At 39.1% G+C, this 13,732-nt stretch overlaps 2 protein-coding genes across 3 annotated transcripts; one reads left to right on the top strand and one right to left on the bottom strand.

Moving 5' to 3' along the window:
- The first annotated feature begins 261 nt into the window (after positions 1 to 261).
- LOC107851027 (WEB family protein At5g55860-like) lies at positions 262 to 3,396 on the top strand. The gene is made up of 3 exons (XM_016695917.2): positions 262 to 681; positions 1,706 to 2,017; positions 2,108 to 3,396. The coding sequence occupies exons 2-3, from the start codon at positions 1,733 to 1,735 to the stop codon at positions 3,224 to 3,226; spliced, it is 1,404 nt and encodes a 467-aa protein (XP_016551403.1). The 5' UTR covers positions 262 to 681; positions 1,706 to 1,732; the 3' UTR covers positions 3,227 to 3,396.
- Positions 3,397 to 3,612: 216 nt separating this feature from the next.
- Positions 3,613 to 11,694, bottom strand: LOC107851029 (phosphatidylinositol/phosphatidylcholine transfer protein SFH2). Of its 2 annotated transcripts, XM_016695918.2 has the most exons (11): positions 11,345 to 11,694; positions 11,208 to 11,236; positions 9,033 to 9,116; positions 8,885 to 8,938; positions 8,243 to 8,320; positions 8,082 to 8,135; positions 6,746 to 6,805; positions 6,560 to 6,655; positions 4,901 to 5,002; positions 4,691 to 4,771; positions 3,613 to 4,308 (listed from the first exon to the last, which is right to left on the bottom strand). In XM_016695918.2, exons 1-11 carry the CDS (start codon positions 11,397 to 11,399, stop codon positions 3,985 to 3,987), a joined length of 1,017 nt encoding a protein of 338 aa, XP_016551404.1. In that variant the 5' UTR covers positions 11,400 to 11,694; the 3' UTR covers positions 3,613 to 3,984. The 2 variants fall into 2 exon arrangements, with proteins under 2 accessions (XP_016551404.1, XP_047256460.1); XM_047400504.1 differs by lacking the exons at positions 11,208 to 11,236; positions 11,345 to 11,694 and adding an exon at positions 9,888 to 11,190.
- Positions 11,695 to 13,732: the final 2,038 nt, after the last annotated feature.

Here is a 13,732-nt window from a genome sequence, read left to right as displayed (position 1 = left end):
TGATGGATTAACATACCATTGGGCTAGTGAAAAAGAATCTTGAAACTATCAAGCGTCGCCGAAAAAAAATGCAACATTAACTTTTTATTTATTATGTATATGTATATTTTTAAGGTAGACGCCCTTGTTATTATGATGCAAATAATAATTTTAGGATACATATGTATTGCACATGGAATTGTAACCATGAATTCCCTAATTTAAAGTGCATAATTTTTGTTTCTAAATATTTGACCTTAATCATTTTCATAATTGTGTGGTTTTGCGCTTATTAAGCAAGTACCATTCTTGTAAAGAAACAACTACACAAACAGTAAACCAACAACAACAACAACAAAAAAAAATAAAAAAATGAATTGCCATTGCATTGCATAATGCAATAAAAAAAATAAAATACTTACATATATGAACCTATAGCTTCATCTTCCTAACCATATCTGTTCTTCTATTTTTTTTTTTTCTTAATCCCCTGCATGCTTACCCTATTTATATTTATCATTTTCTTTCAGGGGAAAAAGAAAATAACAGCTTTTGAGTTTTTATTACATACATATTTACACAAACACAAAGACACATCTTGATATGATTGAGATATATCTATGATAAAACATTAATTAACTACAAGACTATCTGTTGGATCCTGACTATTCAAACAAGGCGAGCCACTCGCTAATTTGTCAGGTACCTGCCGATCTTCATTTCTACCATTTTCATTACAATGTCAGACATCATCGCGATTTCGGTCCCCTCTCTCTCCCCATGCATGATTGCTGCACATTTTTCTGTAGGAACATGTATATGTATATTTCATTATGAAAGGTTTGTTTTGGATCAGAAAACGTCATTGGTTGGGCTGATGTATAAACACCATAATCTATAGTTATAGAGCTATAAAGGGGCATGCCTCTTTCAGCCCCGTGTCAGCTTAGCAACGCAAATAGACAGGAAAGACGCCGGGAGCTGAGCTACCTCTACGAATATGGGAAAGTCCTATTCGCTTTAGTAGTTTGAATCTGATCTCTGGAAACAAAAACAAACAGAGTGGAAGCCAGAAATAAAATAAGTGCCTACTATCTATGATTGGCCAGCGGGCGCTACTATACAACAACAACAACCCAGTATATTCCCACAAAGTGGGGTCTGAGGAGGGTATAATGTACGCAGTCCATACCGCTACCTCCAAAGAAGTAGAGAGGCTGTTTCCGATAGACCCCCGGCTCAAGATAGTAGCGGGCGCTGCTATATGTATAGAAATTTTTCTTTTTAGCCCAGAAGAAGGTTACCAGTTTTGCAGCCCTTCGAAACTCCCTTCCGGAAAAGGTTCAGTAGATCTACCAGGTTACCGGAAATGACCAAAGAACAAAAAGAACTGCACCTAGTGATGAGCTTGGCTGGTACTCTTAAGACGAACGTAATTGCAGGGTTCATTAATGTCAGAGAAGCTTGCAAATAACACAAAAAATACAATGATATGTACCTAAAATTAGAACTTAAAAAAGTAATCTTCGATAAGTTGTTATTGATTTTAGTTTTAGAAACTCTTCTCAATTGTCAATTCTTACATAACTATGAAGTCGAATATTCTGAAAGGAGTAGAATCTAAAATTATAAATAGAAATAAGAATCCATGTGACTCAGTATTTCGACAAGAGTATCAATTTTTACTTGTACAGTTAACATAAGGTGGCATTGTGATATTATGTAGGATTCAGCAGGGAGGAGAAACACAATCATGTTGAGAAACCGCAGGCAAAATGGGGGGTCTCCAAGATACCCAGCTTCTCCAACGAGTAGTCCATCAAGTTCTCCAAGAATAATAGTAACTCGAAACATAGGTGGTTCCCCTACAAGTCGACATGAGGTGGGAGAGATTGATACCAGATCACCTTTTCAATCCGTTAGAGCTGCTGTTACTTTGTTTGGCGAAGCTGGTATTGCTACTCGTGCTTCATCCCCACAGAAGGCTAATAATAAGCCTATCAGCAACACCTTTAAGAAATCAAAAACTGTCGAAGAGGTAGGTATCTATATGCATGTTATTTGTCATATGCATTCACTTTGAGTTGATTAATATATATAACTTGTACGAACATACCTGCATACGTAGGGGGTGCAGGAGAAGGAGAGTCAGCTTAACTTGGCCCTCAGACAAGTCGACAGCTTCAAACAACAGATAAGAAGCACCGAGACTACAAAAGGCCATGCCCTCCGTGAGCTCCAAAATGCCAAGACAACTTTGCAGGAGCTCACAACCCAGCTTCAAACATTATGCAAATCAAAGCAAGCAGCTATTCAGGAAACACAGGCTGCAACTGCACGCGCCACACAACTACGACTTGATATTGCACATTCCACGCAATCTCTTAGAGAAGCTAAGGAAGAAGCAGACAGGAACAAATTCGATTCTCATCATCATCATCAACTTCTAGTGGAAACTAGTAAGGGGATTCAAGTCTTACAAGAACAACTCAACAGCGTCCGTGCCTTGGATCTGGATTCTTACACCAAAGCAAGTTCAGAGCTTGATCTTACGAAAAACACATTTCAAGATATTGTCGCAGAAGAAAGGTCATTAAGAAGTCTGTTGGATTCCATTCAAGCAGAATTAGATAGCTTGAAGGGTCATAACTCTCAACTAAAAAAGAAGGCAGATGAAGCAGAAGCCATTGCTGAGAAATTGCGTTTAGATCTTGATAACAGCAAGCTGAAAGAGAAGCGAGATGCAATCCATCAGTTTACTTGTGAGGCTGTTCAGTTTCTAAAGGAGGCAGAGGAGATGAAGAAGAAGGTGGAACTACTCAGACAAGAAACTGTCACAGCTCGAGCTGCAGTTAAGGAAGCAGAAGAAGGACTGAAAGTTGCACTAAGAGAAGATGAAGAGGCGAAAGAGGCAGGGACGCTTGCAAGTGATCAGAATCATATTATAGAGGAGGAAAAGATCAAACTGGCAGTTGAGAAGTACGAAGATTTCAGCAAAAAAGTTGAAAAAATCAGAACTGAGGTTGACACAAAAGTTGCTGCTGCCATGGCTCAAGTAGAAACTATAACTGCGAATGAAAAGGAAGTTCTCATGAAAGTGGAGGCAGGTCTGAAAGAGAAGCAGGACATGGAAGTTGCAATCAAGGAAGCTTTGAAGGCGGCAGAGATGGCTGAGGCAGCCAAAAAGGTCATTGAGGGCCAACTGCGAAAAAAACTATCAAGAAAACGAGGATGGAGAATCTTCTAAGGGCACAGGAAGAAACAAAGTTTTGCGATCATCCAGAAATCTGAATTCATTATTTCAAAAACATCTCTAAGCTTTAACAAATATGGCAAAAGGAGTCGAATCATTGCTTGTACATAACTGAATGATTTTTGGTTTTAAAAGAAAAAAAGGAAGCAAACTTCCTGCTCTCCCCTTTTTGTGTTTTGTGCTGCATTTCTACTACTTTCACCAATTTGTCTGCACTGAGACGTGAAGATACTATTGTATAAAATGTCCTTAAAGCTCTTTTTTTGCTTCAGTATTAGTAGCATGATGTCTTTAGATAAACTAACAATGTAATCTTCATCGTTCCCATTATTATACCAGAGACAAATAGCTGCATATCAAACAAACAAATAACACACATCTCCTCAAACCAGCTTTCAGGATTGTGCTGGACATTATTTATATCATAAAGCCAATACATAAAAGGGTCAGCATCAGAGATGGACAAATTCGATACATGTGATAACTAATAAGAGCTCGAGCTAACATATACCTCTTATGTACATCTAACATAATAAACGTCAACTACGTATCCCCTATATATATAATATTGAAAATGCACCTCGTGCAACTACAACATATAAAATTTGAGGCCTCTAATTAGAAGAAAACCTCTGCTATACTGCTCGAGCTATTAATCCTATACTTGCCTGAGGATCCAGAATAGTCGGCCAGCCGGTAAAGTGCATAACGACCTAAACTGTTATTTTAGAAAGTTATTGGACCTCAACATTCTATGATCGATGATCATTGATATTAAGGTCATCTAGCGATTGAGCAAGACCATTTTGCTTTTCAAATTTTTGAAATTCTGATGCCAACGTCTGAACAAACTCAGTCCCCTCGGTGACAGCATCAGGAAAATCCACATGGACAGAGCCTTGTTTAACAGGCCGAACAGGCCTACGAATTAATGCCTGCTGTTTTATGTAATCATAAAGTTGCTGGTGGAACGGATGATCCAAGGAATAACAATTTTCATTCAAGCTGCCCGAGTATTTGGAAGATCCAGAACCTTCTCTCCGGCAAAAATGGGGGAGTGACGAATAGTCCATGATCTACACGAGTTAACAGACCAGACAGGGTTAGATCTCTCAACTCAGCAAATGAATGACACAAGATATTGATAATTTTCCTAACAGACCAGTGAAACAAAAGTTGTTTATCCGTTTTGCCAGAGACTATCAGGCAGTTGCCATAGAGGTAATTATTTGACAGGTGACAGAGGCAGCACTATTCCTAGTTACAAGTTACAACTAATAAGCACCGCTTGTTTCTCTAGACCAGTGTTTGGATGCGCATAACATTTTCTAGTAACATAGAATCCCAAATAATTGTTTTCTATATTAGTTCTCCACCCGTTTTTATAATCAGAAAGTTGCTAAATCCTCGTAGAAGATACATAAAATGACAACAAAACAATTGCAAAATAAATGTTACCTTTAATAGATCATCCTGTCCACAACCTGATAAAACCTGAACCTTTTTCCTGGTTCTCTCCTGTAGAAGAGGTTTGACGACCTAATGAATTCATATGTTACAACAAATTAGAAAATTGTCATACCCGATGTGTAATTTGTACTGATTTGCAGAAATAATTGATAAAAGAGTAACAAAAAGGAAGGAGAATTGTATAAATAAGAGACAAACCTTCCAACAAGCTGAAAAGATATAGGGAGCATTCACAATGTAGTATGCAACTACCTTCTCCGGGTAGTTTAGGTCATCGATGGAGGAAATTATAGTCAATAACTGAATGATAGCAATAAAATTGAATTAGTATATTATTCTCCAAAGATTTACAAGAACAGTTCCAAGGTATTTCTCAAATGAAGATATGCATCAGTCTATATGGTTAAACATAGAAAGAAGTCTTGCAATTACAAATTCTTCTACAAAAGAAATATCTTCGGTCTGTGCGCTAGGCAAAGAGTGGATAGGAAAAAAATTACTCCATAAAAGTGAGGGCTTCTACATCAACAATCAGCAAACAATCGAAATCTTCCCCAATTTAATGGATCAAATAATATTAAGTTAAGTCCCATAGGGGTTGACGAGATGGGTTGTGGTCTCCTTAATGGTATGGGATAATCCTCCATCACAAGCTAACTTTTGGGATTGAATTAGGCCAAATGACCATTTCTTGACATGGTATCAAAGCCAAACTCAGCGATCCGTGTTGTTGTGTCGCTCAATGTTGGGCTCCCGAACTATGTTATCCATAATCTAGTTTTCCAGTCCTAAGTGCGTGGAGGAGTGTTAGTCCTATACTGATTGAGGGAATGGGTTGTGGCCTCCTTATATCATCCTGGGTAATCCTCCCCTCATGAGCTAGCTTATGGGATTGAGTAGACTCAAAGTCCATTACTTCTGTTATTTTTTTTTTTAAAAAGATGGGGCAACGAAAAGAGGTTAAAATGACTCTCTTTGGATTGAAATGACTTTCAAGCTTTCAATAAGCTTTTAACAGCTTTCAATAGTTTTTCTTAAGTATAGGAGTGCTTTAAATAGCCAACTTACAAAGAAATTCAGCATAAATTCAAAATTCAAAATAAACTAAAATATCTCAACTGACTAAACAAACTAGTTAAAATTCAAAATTCAAATATATCCTAATCTAAATAATTTATTTTACTAAAAAACTAGTGCAGTAACTTAAAGCAATTTCCAACACTCCTCCTTTGCTTTAGTTACTGTGATTTAAAAACTGCTCCTCCTCAATTTTTTTGCTCTGGCAGTGGATGTTGAATTTTTCAATTTTTTTGAACTTGCACATCTTTTTGATGTTCATCGTTCTCTTTTTTCTTTTCTTCTTTTGATTCTTTGCTAAAACCCATCAACAATCTTGTGTTGTTTGAAAATACTTTCATAGACTTTGCAAAATATTGTAAGGATTTTTCATTCATCAAAACAGCACATAAAGCATAGGTTTCAAGATATGGTTTCTTCACAGAACAAATTTGATCATTTTTGTCTGTGAAATTTTGTTGGGGCATTCAAAAAGAGACTGCTGCTTGACATCTTTTTGGCTTAAAATAACCCTATGCTTTGAAAATAAGTACGTGTTGAAAAAGGTAGCCCTGATGGGTAAAAATGGAGCCCTTACGGGTGAAAAAGGGAGCCCTTACGGGTTAAAAAGGTAGCCCTTGCGGGTTAAAAATGGTAGTTAAAATTTCAAATTCAAATATATCCTAATCTAAATAATTTATTTTACTAAAAAACTAGTGCAGTAACTTAAAGCAATTTCCAACAACTTCATACTTCGAAAGAATCCAACTAAATGAGATAAGAACTCTGGATGGACTATACCTTTATTTGGTTTAGAGCTGAAAGTTTCAAGCCGGTCATATCTAAAACCTTCACAGATTTGTTGATAGGTTTCCCATACTTCTTAGATGCAGCAGGCTGTAATAGATGAACCAACTTAGTAAAACGTAAGGGATTAAAGTGCGCACACACATACACATAGGAAAGTGATCTATGAATCCTTCTTACCATAACCACGCGATCACGATATTCATTAATCTGAATGTGTGATTGCACATAATAATGGACCTGAGATGAAGAACTATAGTTAAAATAATGAAAGCAATAATTAAAACATGGAAAACAGAAGAGTTCAAACACTCAAACCTCCCTTCCCCAGGATAAAGCAAATAAGAAAAAAAAGCTGAGAACTCAATAACCAACGCCAAGGAAAAATGTATAACCGGGGGCAAATTATGTGGAAGTTCCCAGAGGTAACAGTCAGATACACCGAACAATATATCACAGACATACCGGGGGCATGATTGATAGATCAAATGTCAACTAAGTTATTCACCAAACTATGTCACTAATACAAGGTTTAGGATCATACTTACCTCACAGAACATGACACTATCATGAAAGTATGATCCAAACTCAACATAAATCCCATAAAAAATTATCAGATGGTAGTGGTTTTAAAGGCAGAAAACAAAAATTGCTATTTTTTTGACAAGTCCAATAGCAACACATTATTGCAAAGAGTTTGCTCAAAATATCATTTTTCTGGAAAGTCTTGTTCTATCCTTATGCAATCGACGAAATGGAGCAATTGAAAAACCATACTGTATAGATACGAAACTGATAAACCTGTTATTATTTCATAATCGGTTACTATTTAAGCATTTTTCCTTTACTTCGGTTCTACATATCAGCAATTAGAGATAAACCATAGATGAGGGAAAGAAAAGTAGCAAATAGAAGGCCACTTATACACATCAATTGGTAGTAGTAACATTACTACTATATTTTCCTCTTCTTCTCGACGCTCTTCACTCTTTAGTGATGCTAGAATATTCTTCTTCAAACCTGCAAACTGTTTTTCATCTTTGCTGCTTTGTTATGCTTTGCTTGTTCCTTTTTTTCTTCTTTGATTATAACGATAAATCATTATATCAATTATATTGAGTATACAAGTTGATTTGCAATTCCAACGAAATTCATTGTGGAGGTTCATATACAAGGGTTGGTCTGACTGTACTCATTCTAGTTGGTAGGCGTGTGAGTAAAAGGGTAGTACGCGAAATTATATGAATTGAATGGAACTTCCAGTTTCTGCATGAATCAAGTTCTTTGAAAGGACCATCCCGACTGAGGGCTAATATCCTCCCCTCTTTCCCAACCCACCTGCCCCCAGAAAGAGAGAAAAATGCAGGCAGTAACGGTTCTATAATCTGAAACTAATCCAATCAGCTCCATTATCCACAAATCAAACATCCGTTACTTGACAACAACTTCTTGAATAAGTAAATGGACATGAAATCTTATAGCCGTGAGGGAGGATAAGAATCTTAACGACCCTTACAGATGCTTTATCAAATGTGCTGAGACCTGCACCAAAAGCGAATATTGGAAGGCCCTGAAAAAGAGGAAAGTAGAGTTCTCAAATGGTTATGAAGTCCATAGGAGCATCAATAGCAAAAGATATAATAATGTTTGTCACAACATTATTTAATGAATGGGTACCTCTCTTGTGTAACCTGGCATTCCTATTAGTTGAGAATCACGAATTGCTCTGCAAAGTTCAGTAGGAAGGATAGGTTTCTGAGATAAAAATTACAAATGAATCAACATTAGATTCGATTAGATAGTAATTTGCACAGTAGCAAAACATTTTCCAGGATGCATTCAAGTTCAAGTATAGTAAAAATATACTAGCATACAATACAACGAATTACCAGAGCCGAGGGTTTATCATAAACAGCCTCTCTACTTCCTCGAGGTAGGGTTAAGTTATCTTACAGTCTACCCTACACAAACCCCACATGTGGACTACACTGATACGTTGATAAAATACAACTATCTTGCGTAGAAGAATGTACAAAGTATAAATACGACCATTCCTAGTGAAAAAGTATATGTGTTTGCACGCACACTCCTAAGAAGAACTCAGGAAGCACGATTTCCTTTCAGAACAGGTAGCAAGCTTCTGAAAAGATTTCTAACGGTCTATACCACCATATAAAACCTACACATAAAGTCTTCTCAAAGTACCACAGTGTTAGGCTCTAAACTCCTATATAAAGTAACAAAGACTACACATGATATAGAGAGGAAGTGCAAAAAATGGTCTTTATAACAGCAATAACAAGCTTCCATAGCACTCACCGCTAAAATATCATCTATCTCATTTTGGACCCTCCACGTCAAAGAATCAACCAACTGAAATATTAGGAAAAGGGAAGTATCAGATACACCTGATCATTTTATTATATCCCATACATGGAAGGCAAAATTTAAAAGAATAGTTTTTGACCATTTTATGAGCATTTGCAACATTTCCCTCTCTTGCTGTTAGGAACCGCAGATAAACGTCCCTTGGACAGCCTTGATGAACATTCTGCAAGGTAGAGGAAAAAGATCATTTAATGAATTATTCATTATAACACACTGGCGTAGATCCAAACTTGAAATGAATGACCAATCTAATTTCAATTGATACTATCGTTCACTTCAAAGTTATAGATGAATTAAGAATAGTCACAGGCAATGGCAGCTATTGTCATACTCATCTACCGCTCTTTGCCTGGACAGCCATGCTTCAGCTGGTAACAATTTTTGATCACCAAAAAACTACTTGGACTCATTTTTAGTGTTCTATTTGGATATTATGAATTTTCTAGAGACTAATTCAGTTACTAATGCTCTGACAATGCAATATTCCAGAATCATTTAGTCCCAAATGCTAGAAACTTCATTTTAAAACTTTTCATAGGGTAAACTACCAGAACCAATTTTACAATTATAATTAACAGTGTCGAACAGATAAATTACAGAGAGGATGAGTACTCTCAACCAATCATTTTCTCTTGAAGACAACAGAAGGAAATGATTCTTCTTTATTTCACCCTACTTGCTTTCTTAATCAATCATTCTCTTTGAAGTACTAGTTGACGAAATATACGTTTACCAACTTGACTTCCATAAAATGTTGTAGTAACTACTAACTAAAAATTCTTCTAACACGTACCTATTCTAGTTCATGTATTATATTCATCATCCCCAAAATCTTTGTATTCTTCAACAAGAACCACCAGCACAAAAATTACAACAACATAACCATCGTATTCCCACAAGTGGAGTATGAGGAGAATGATGAGTATACACCTACCTCGTAAAAGAACAAAAGTTGTTTCCAATGGACACTTGGCTCAAAAACAACCACAAAATTAAATCATGAATTCAATGATCGTCTAATTGATCTTGCAATGATCTGATCATCCTCCATATCTCCTCCTACTCCTCATATTGGTGCCATATCTTCCTCTTTGATAGATTAGAAATCTCTTCATCAATCCCATTGATAGATAAGAGTGTGAGTTTTCTCATTCATCTTTCTCACGGCAGTATCATTCGCTACCCCTCTATTCAAGATTTGTTGTCACGCAACTATTTCATAAGCAACTGCTTTATCAAGGTTAACACCTTTGTTGGGCTCCTTGCCCCTAAAAAACACCCCTGAAGAGTTGTTTAACTTTGAATTCATGGCAGTTCCATCTACCAAAACAATTTGTTCTGAAGATTCATTCTCTTAGATCTTTCGGTAATTCGGATTTTTCTTAAATCCTTCTAGACAAGTGATTTTGATACCAAATGTTAGAAAATTATGAAGAGGATGAGTACTCTCAATCACTTGAAAACAACTAAAGGAAATGATTCTTCTTAACTTCACTCTAATTGCTTTATACGGCTGTAACATATACAGATCATAGTGGATAAGGTATGGACACTGTACAAACTAGAAACATCCTTATGTTATAATAGAGCAAGGGTCTAAATGAGTCGAGTTATGTAGATGAAATATATATTTAGGTTCTTTTCTGATTTTTTGGGAATTCAACATGGGAGCGATTCCTCTGAATGACAAGTATGAGTTCAACTGCCCTTCCTTCGGAGAATGAAGTCCGCCCTGACTAGCTAGTTTGGGAAGGTAGGTAAGTAAGAGGCGGATCTTGGGCTTGTTCGATGCTTTAGGACGTCCTGAAGATATGTTTTCAGATACCGACCGCTACACAATTACAACTCGTTTTTGCTCAATGGATACAAAATACCCACGTGGTAGCAGGCGAACTAAGGATTTCATGCTTGCAAAGGAAGCGTGCAAGTGGGTGAACGCATCAGGGTTTGAGCTCGTCTTTTGATGTCTTCTCTGCCTTTTTCCACTCCACCTTATTTGCTGTTTCGATCGTTTAGCTGTCGTAGTTCGCAACAATCCTTCCATCCATACAATCTACTTCCACAACTTATCGCGATTTGATGGTTTTCTATCGGATTATATCTTCCAAATCTTCCGTTTTAGCTTTTACTTTATTTTCAAGTGGTTAAAGATGAAAATTTGCTAATAATATAAAATTAACATATCTAGTTCAGACTTGAGAGTAGAATGACAAAGATATATAGTGTTAAGGGGGGCAAGGCAGAAAGTGAAAACCTGAAAAGTAGTTTTGAGTACTTCATCAACTGCTCCACAGAAAGAAAAAAAACAGAAAGAATGAATGAGTGGGGTGAGAGCAAGAGAAATGATGATGAGGTTAATTAATTATAAACATGGAGATGGAAGAGTTGTACCTTGCTCCATTAAAACTCCAAACTGGTTGATGGCTTCTTCTGAAATCACACACATGGCTATGGCTATGTCTAATGGCTATGGTTAGAGATTAGAGAAGAGGAGGAGGAGGAGGAGGAGGAGGAGGAGGGGGAAGGAGTAATACTACATATATACATACAACATACGTAAAATGGGAATACAATTTGAAGGGTGAGTGAGAGGTCAAGATTCAAGGAAGGTATGCTTTTACTTTTCTCTCTTTACAACTTTCCCACCCCGCCCCATTCATCAAGGGTCAAAAGTCAAGAGTCGGAGACAGACATGTTTATTTACTCTTCCCATCCAACCGACACCTTTAATCAAATGAACCAACGTGACGGTTTCCTAATCACTAGTCATAACTAATACCCGTCCGCGCGCCCATTCTCTTAAATGAATTTACTTTATATGTATACTAGTCATCACTAATACCTGTCCGTGCCGTTTCGCTCGTTTGACCATCGAAATGGCTCAGCCGACCCCGCTGGCCCACCCTCTCCTATTCCTAAGCCTGCCTAGGGGCCGTCGGTCGATTTTCGATTGAAAATACGCTCGATCCCCGAGCACACCCTAAGAACCGTCGGCTAACACCCACCGATTTGGCCTGAAAATGGCCCATTCGAGCCGTTTCACCCTTTTGACCACCCAAATACCCAAATGGCCTCACCGACCTCGTTGGCACACATTCACCCGCTTCGCAGCCAGCCGGAGGGTCTCCAGTCGATTTTCAGCCCTGAACAACGTCGGGCCCAAGGCCCACCACCAGAATCGTTGTTTCACCCAAAAATGGCTTGCTCGTACCGTTTTACCCGTTTGACCACCCAAATGACCCCGACAACCCCACCAGCCCATACTCACCTGCCAGCTAGGGGTACACCAGTCAATTTTCGATCCAAAATGACACTGGCCCCAGGCCTACCCTCGAAACTGTGTGTTATAGTACATTGATTTGGCTAAAAAATAGCATATTTGCGTTGTTTTGCATGTTTGACCACCCAAATGGCCCCGCCAACCCTATCGGCCTATACTAACCTGCTCCTCAGCCAGCCGAGGGGCCGCCAGTCAATTTTTGGCCCAAAATGATGCAAGGCCCCCAGATCCACCCCAGAACCGTGGGCTATAGCACAACGATTTGGCCCAAAAATACCCCGTTCGTCGGTTTGACCAACTAAATGGCCACGCCCACCCAAACGGACCACACTGGGATGCTCCCCAACCTTTCTGACATACCCTGATCAATTTTTAGCCCACGACACATCCGGAGCGTGGGCTCACCCGGGAATCATGGGCTATAATACACTGATTTGGCCCGAAAATTCCCCATTTAGTCGTTTTGCCTGTTTGCCCAATCAAATGGCCACGTCCACATAAACGGACCACACTTGGACGCTCCCCAACCTTCCCTGGCATGCCCCGATCAATTTTTGGCCCACAGCACGCCTGGACCCTGGGCCCACCCCCGAAATCGTGGGCTATAGCATACCGATTTGACCCAAAAATGCCTCGTTCGCACCGTTTCACCCGTTTATCTACTCAAATGGCCACGAAAAATTAAACGGACCACACTAGGACAATCCCTAACCTCCCTGGCATGCCCCGGTCGATTTTCGGCCTACAGCACTCCCGAAACCCAGGACCACCCCCAAAATCGTGGGCTATAACACATCAATTTGGCTCGAAAATGCCCCGTTCGCGCTGTTTCGCCCGTTTGTCCACCCAAATGGCCACGAAAATTTAAACGGACCACACTGGGACGATCCCCAACCTCCCTGGCATACCCCAGTCAATTTTTAGCCCACAGCACGCCCGAACCTTGGGCTCACCCCCAAAATCGTGGGCAATAACACACTGGTTTGGCCCGAAAATGCCCCGTTCGCACCATTTTGCCCGTTTGTCCACCCAAATGGCCACAAAAACTTAAATGGACCACACTTGGACGATCCCCAACCTCCCTAGCACGTCCCGATCAATTTTTGGCCCATAGCACGCCCGAAAACCAGTCCCACCCCCAAAATCGGAGGTTATAGCACACCGATTTGGCCCGAAAATGCCCCATTCGCATGGTTTTGCCTGTTTGTCCACCCAATTGTCCATGAAAATTAAAACAGATCACACAGGGACGATCCCCAACCTCTCTAGCAAGCCTCGAGCGATTTTTGGCACACTGCACAACTGGACCCCGGGCCTACCCCAAAATCGTAGGCTATCGCACACCGATTTGACTCAAAAATGCCCTGTTTGCGTCGTTTGTCCACCCAAATGGCCACAAAAATTTAAATGGACACACTGGGATGATCCCCAACCTCTCTGGCATGCCCTGGTAGATTTTTGGCCCACAGCACGCAAGAATACCGAGCCCACCCCCCAAA

The sequence above is a fragment of the Capsicum annuum genome, chromosome 12, assembly GCF_002878395.1.
Source record: "Capsicum annuum cultivar UCD-10X-F1 chromosome 12, UCD10Xv1.1, whole genome shotgun sequence".
In the NCBI taxonomy this organism is placed as follows: domain Eukaryota; kingdom Viridiplantae; phylum Streptophyta; class Magnoliopsida; order Solanales; family Solanaceae; genus Capsicum; species Capsicum annuum.
The sequence above is the reverse complement of the archived record's forward strand: the minus strand, read 5'-3'. Positions and strand labels throughout refer to the sequence as shown.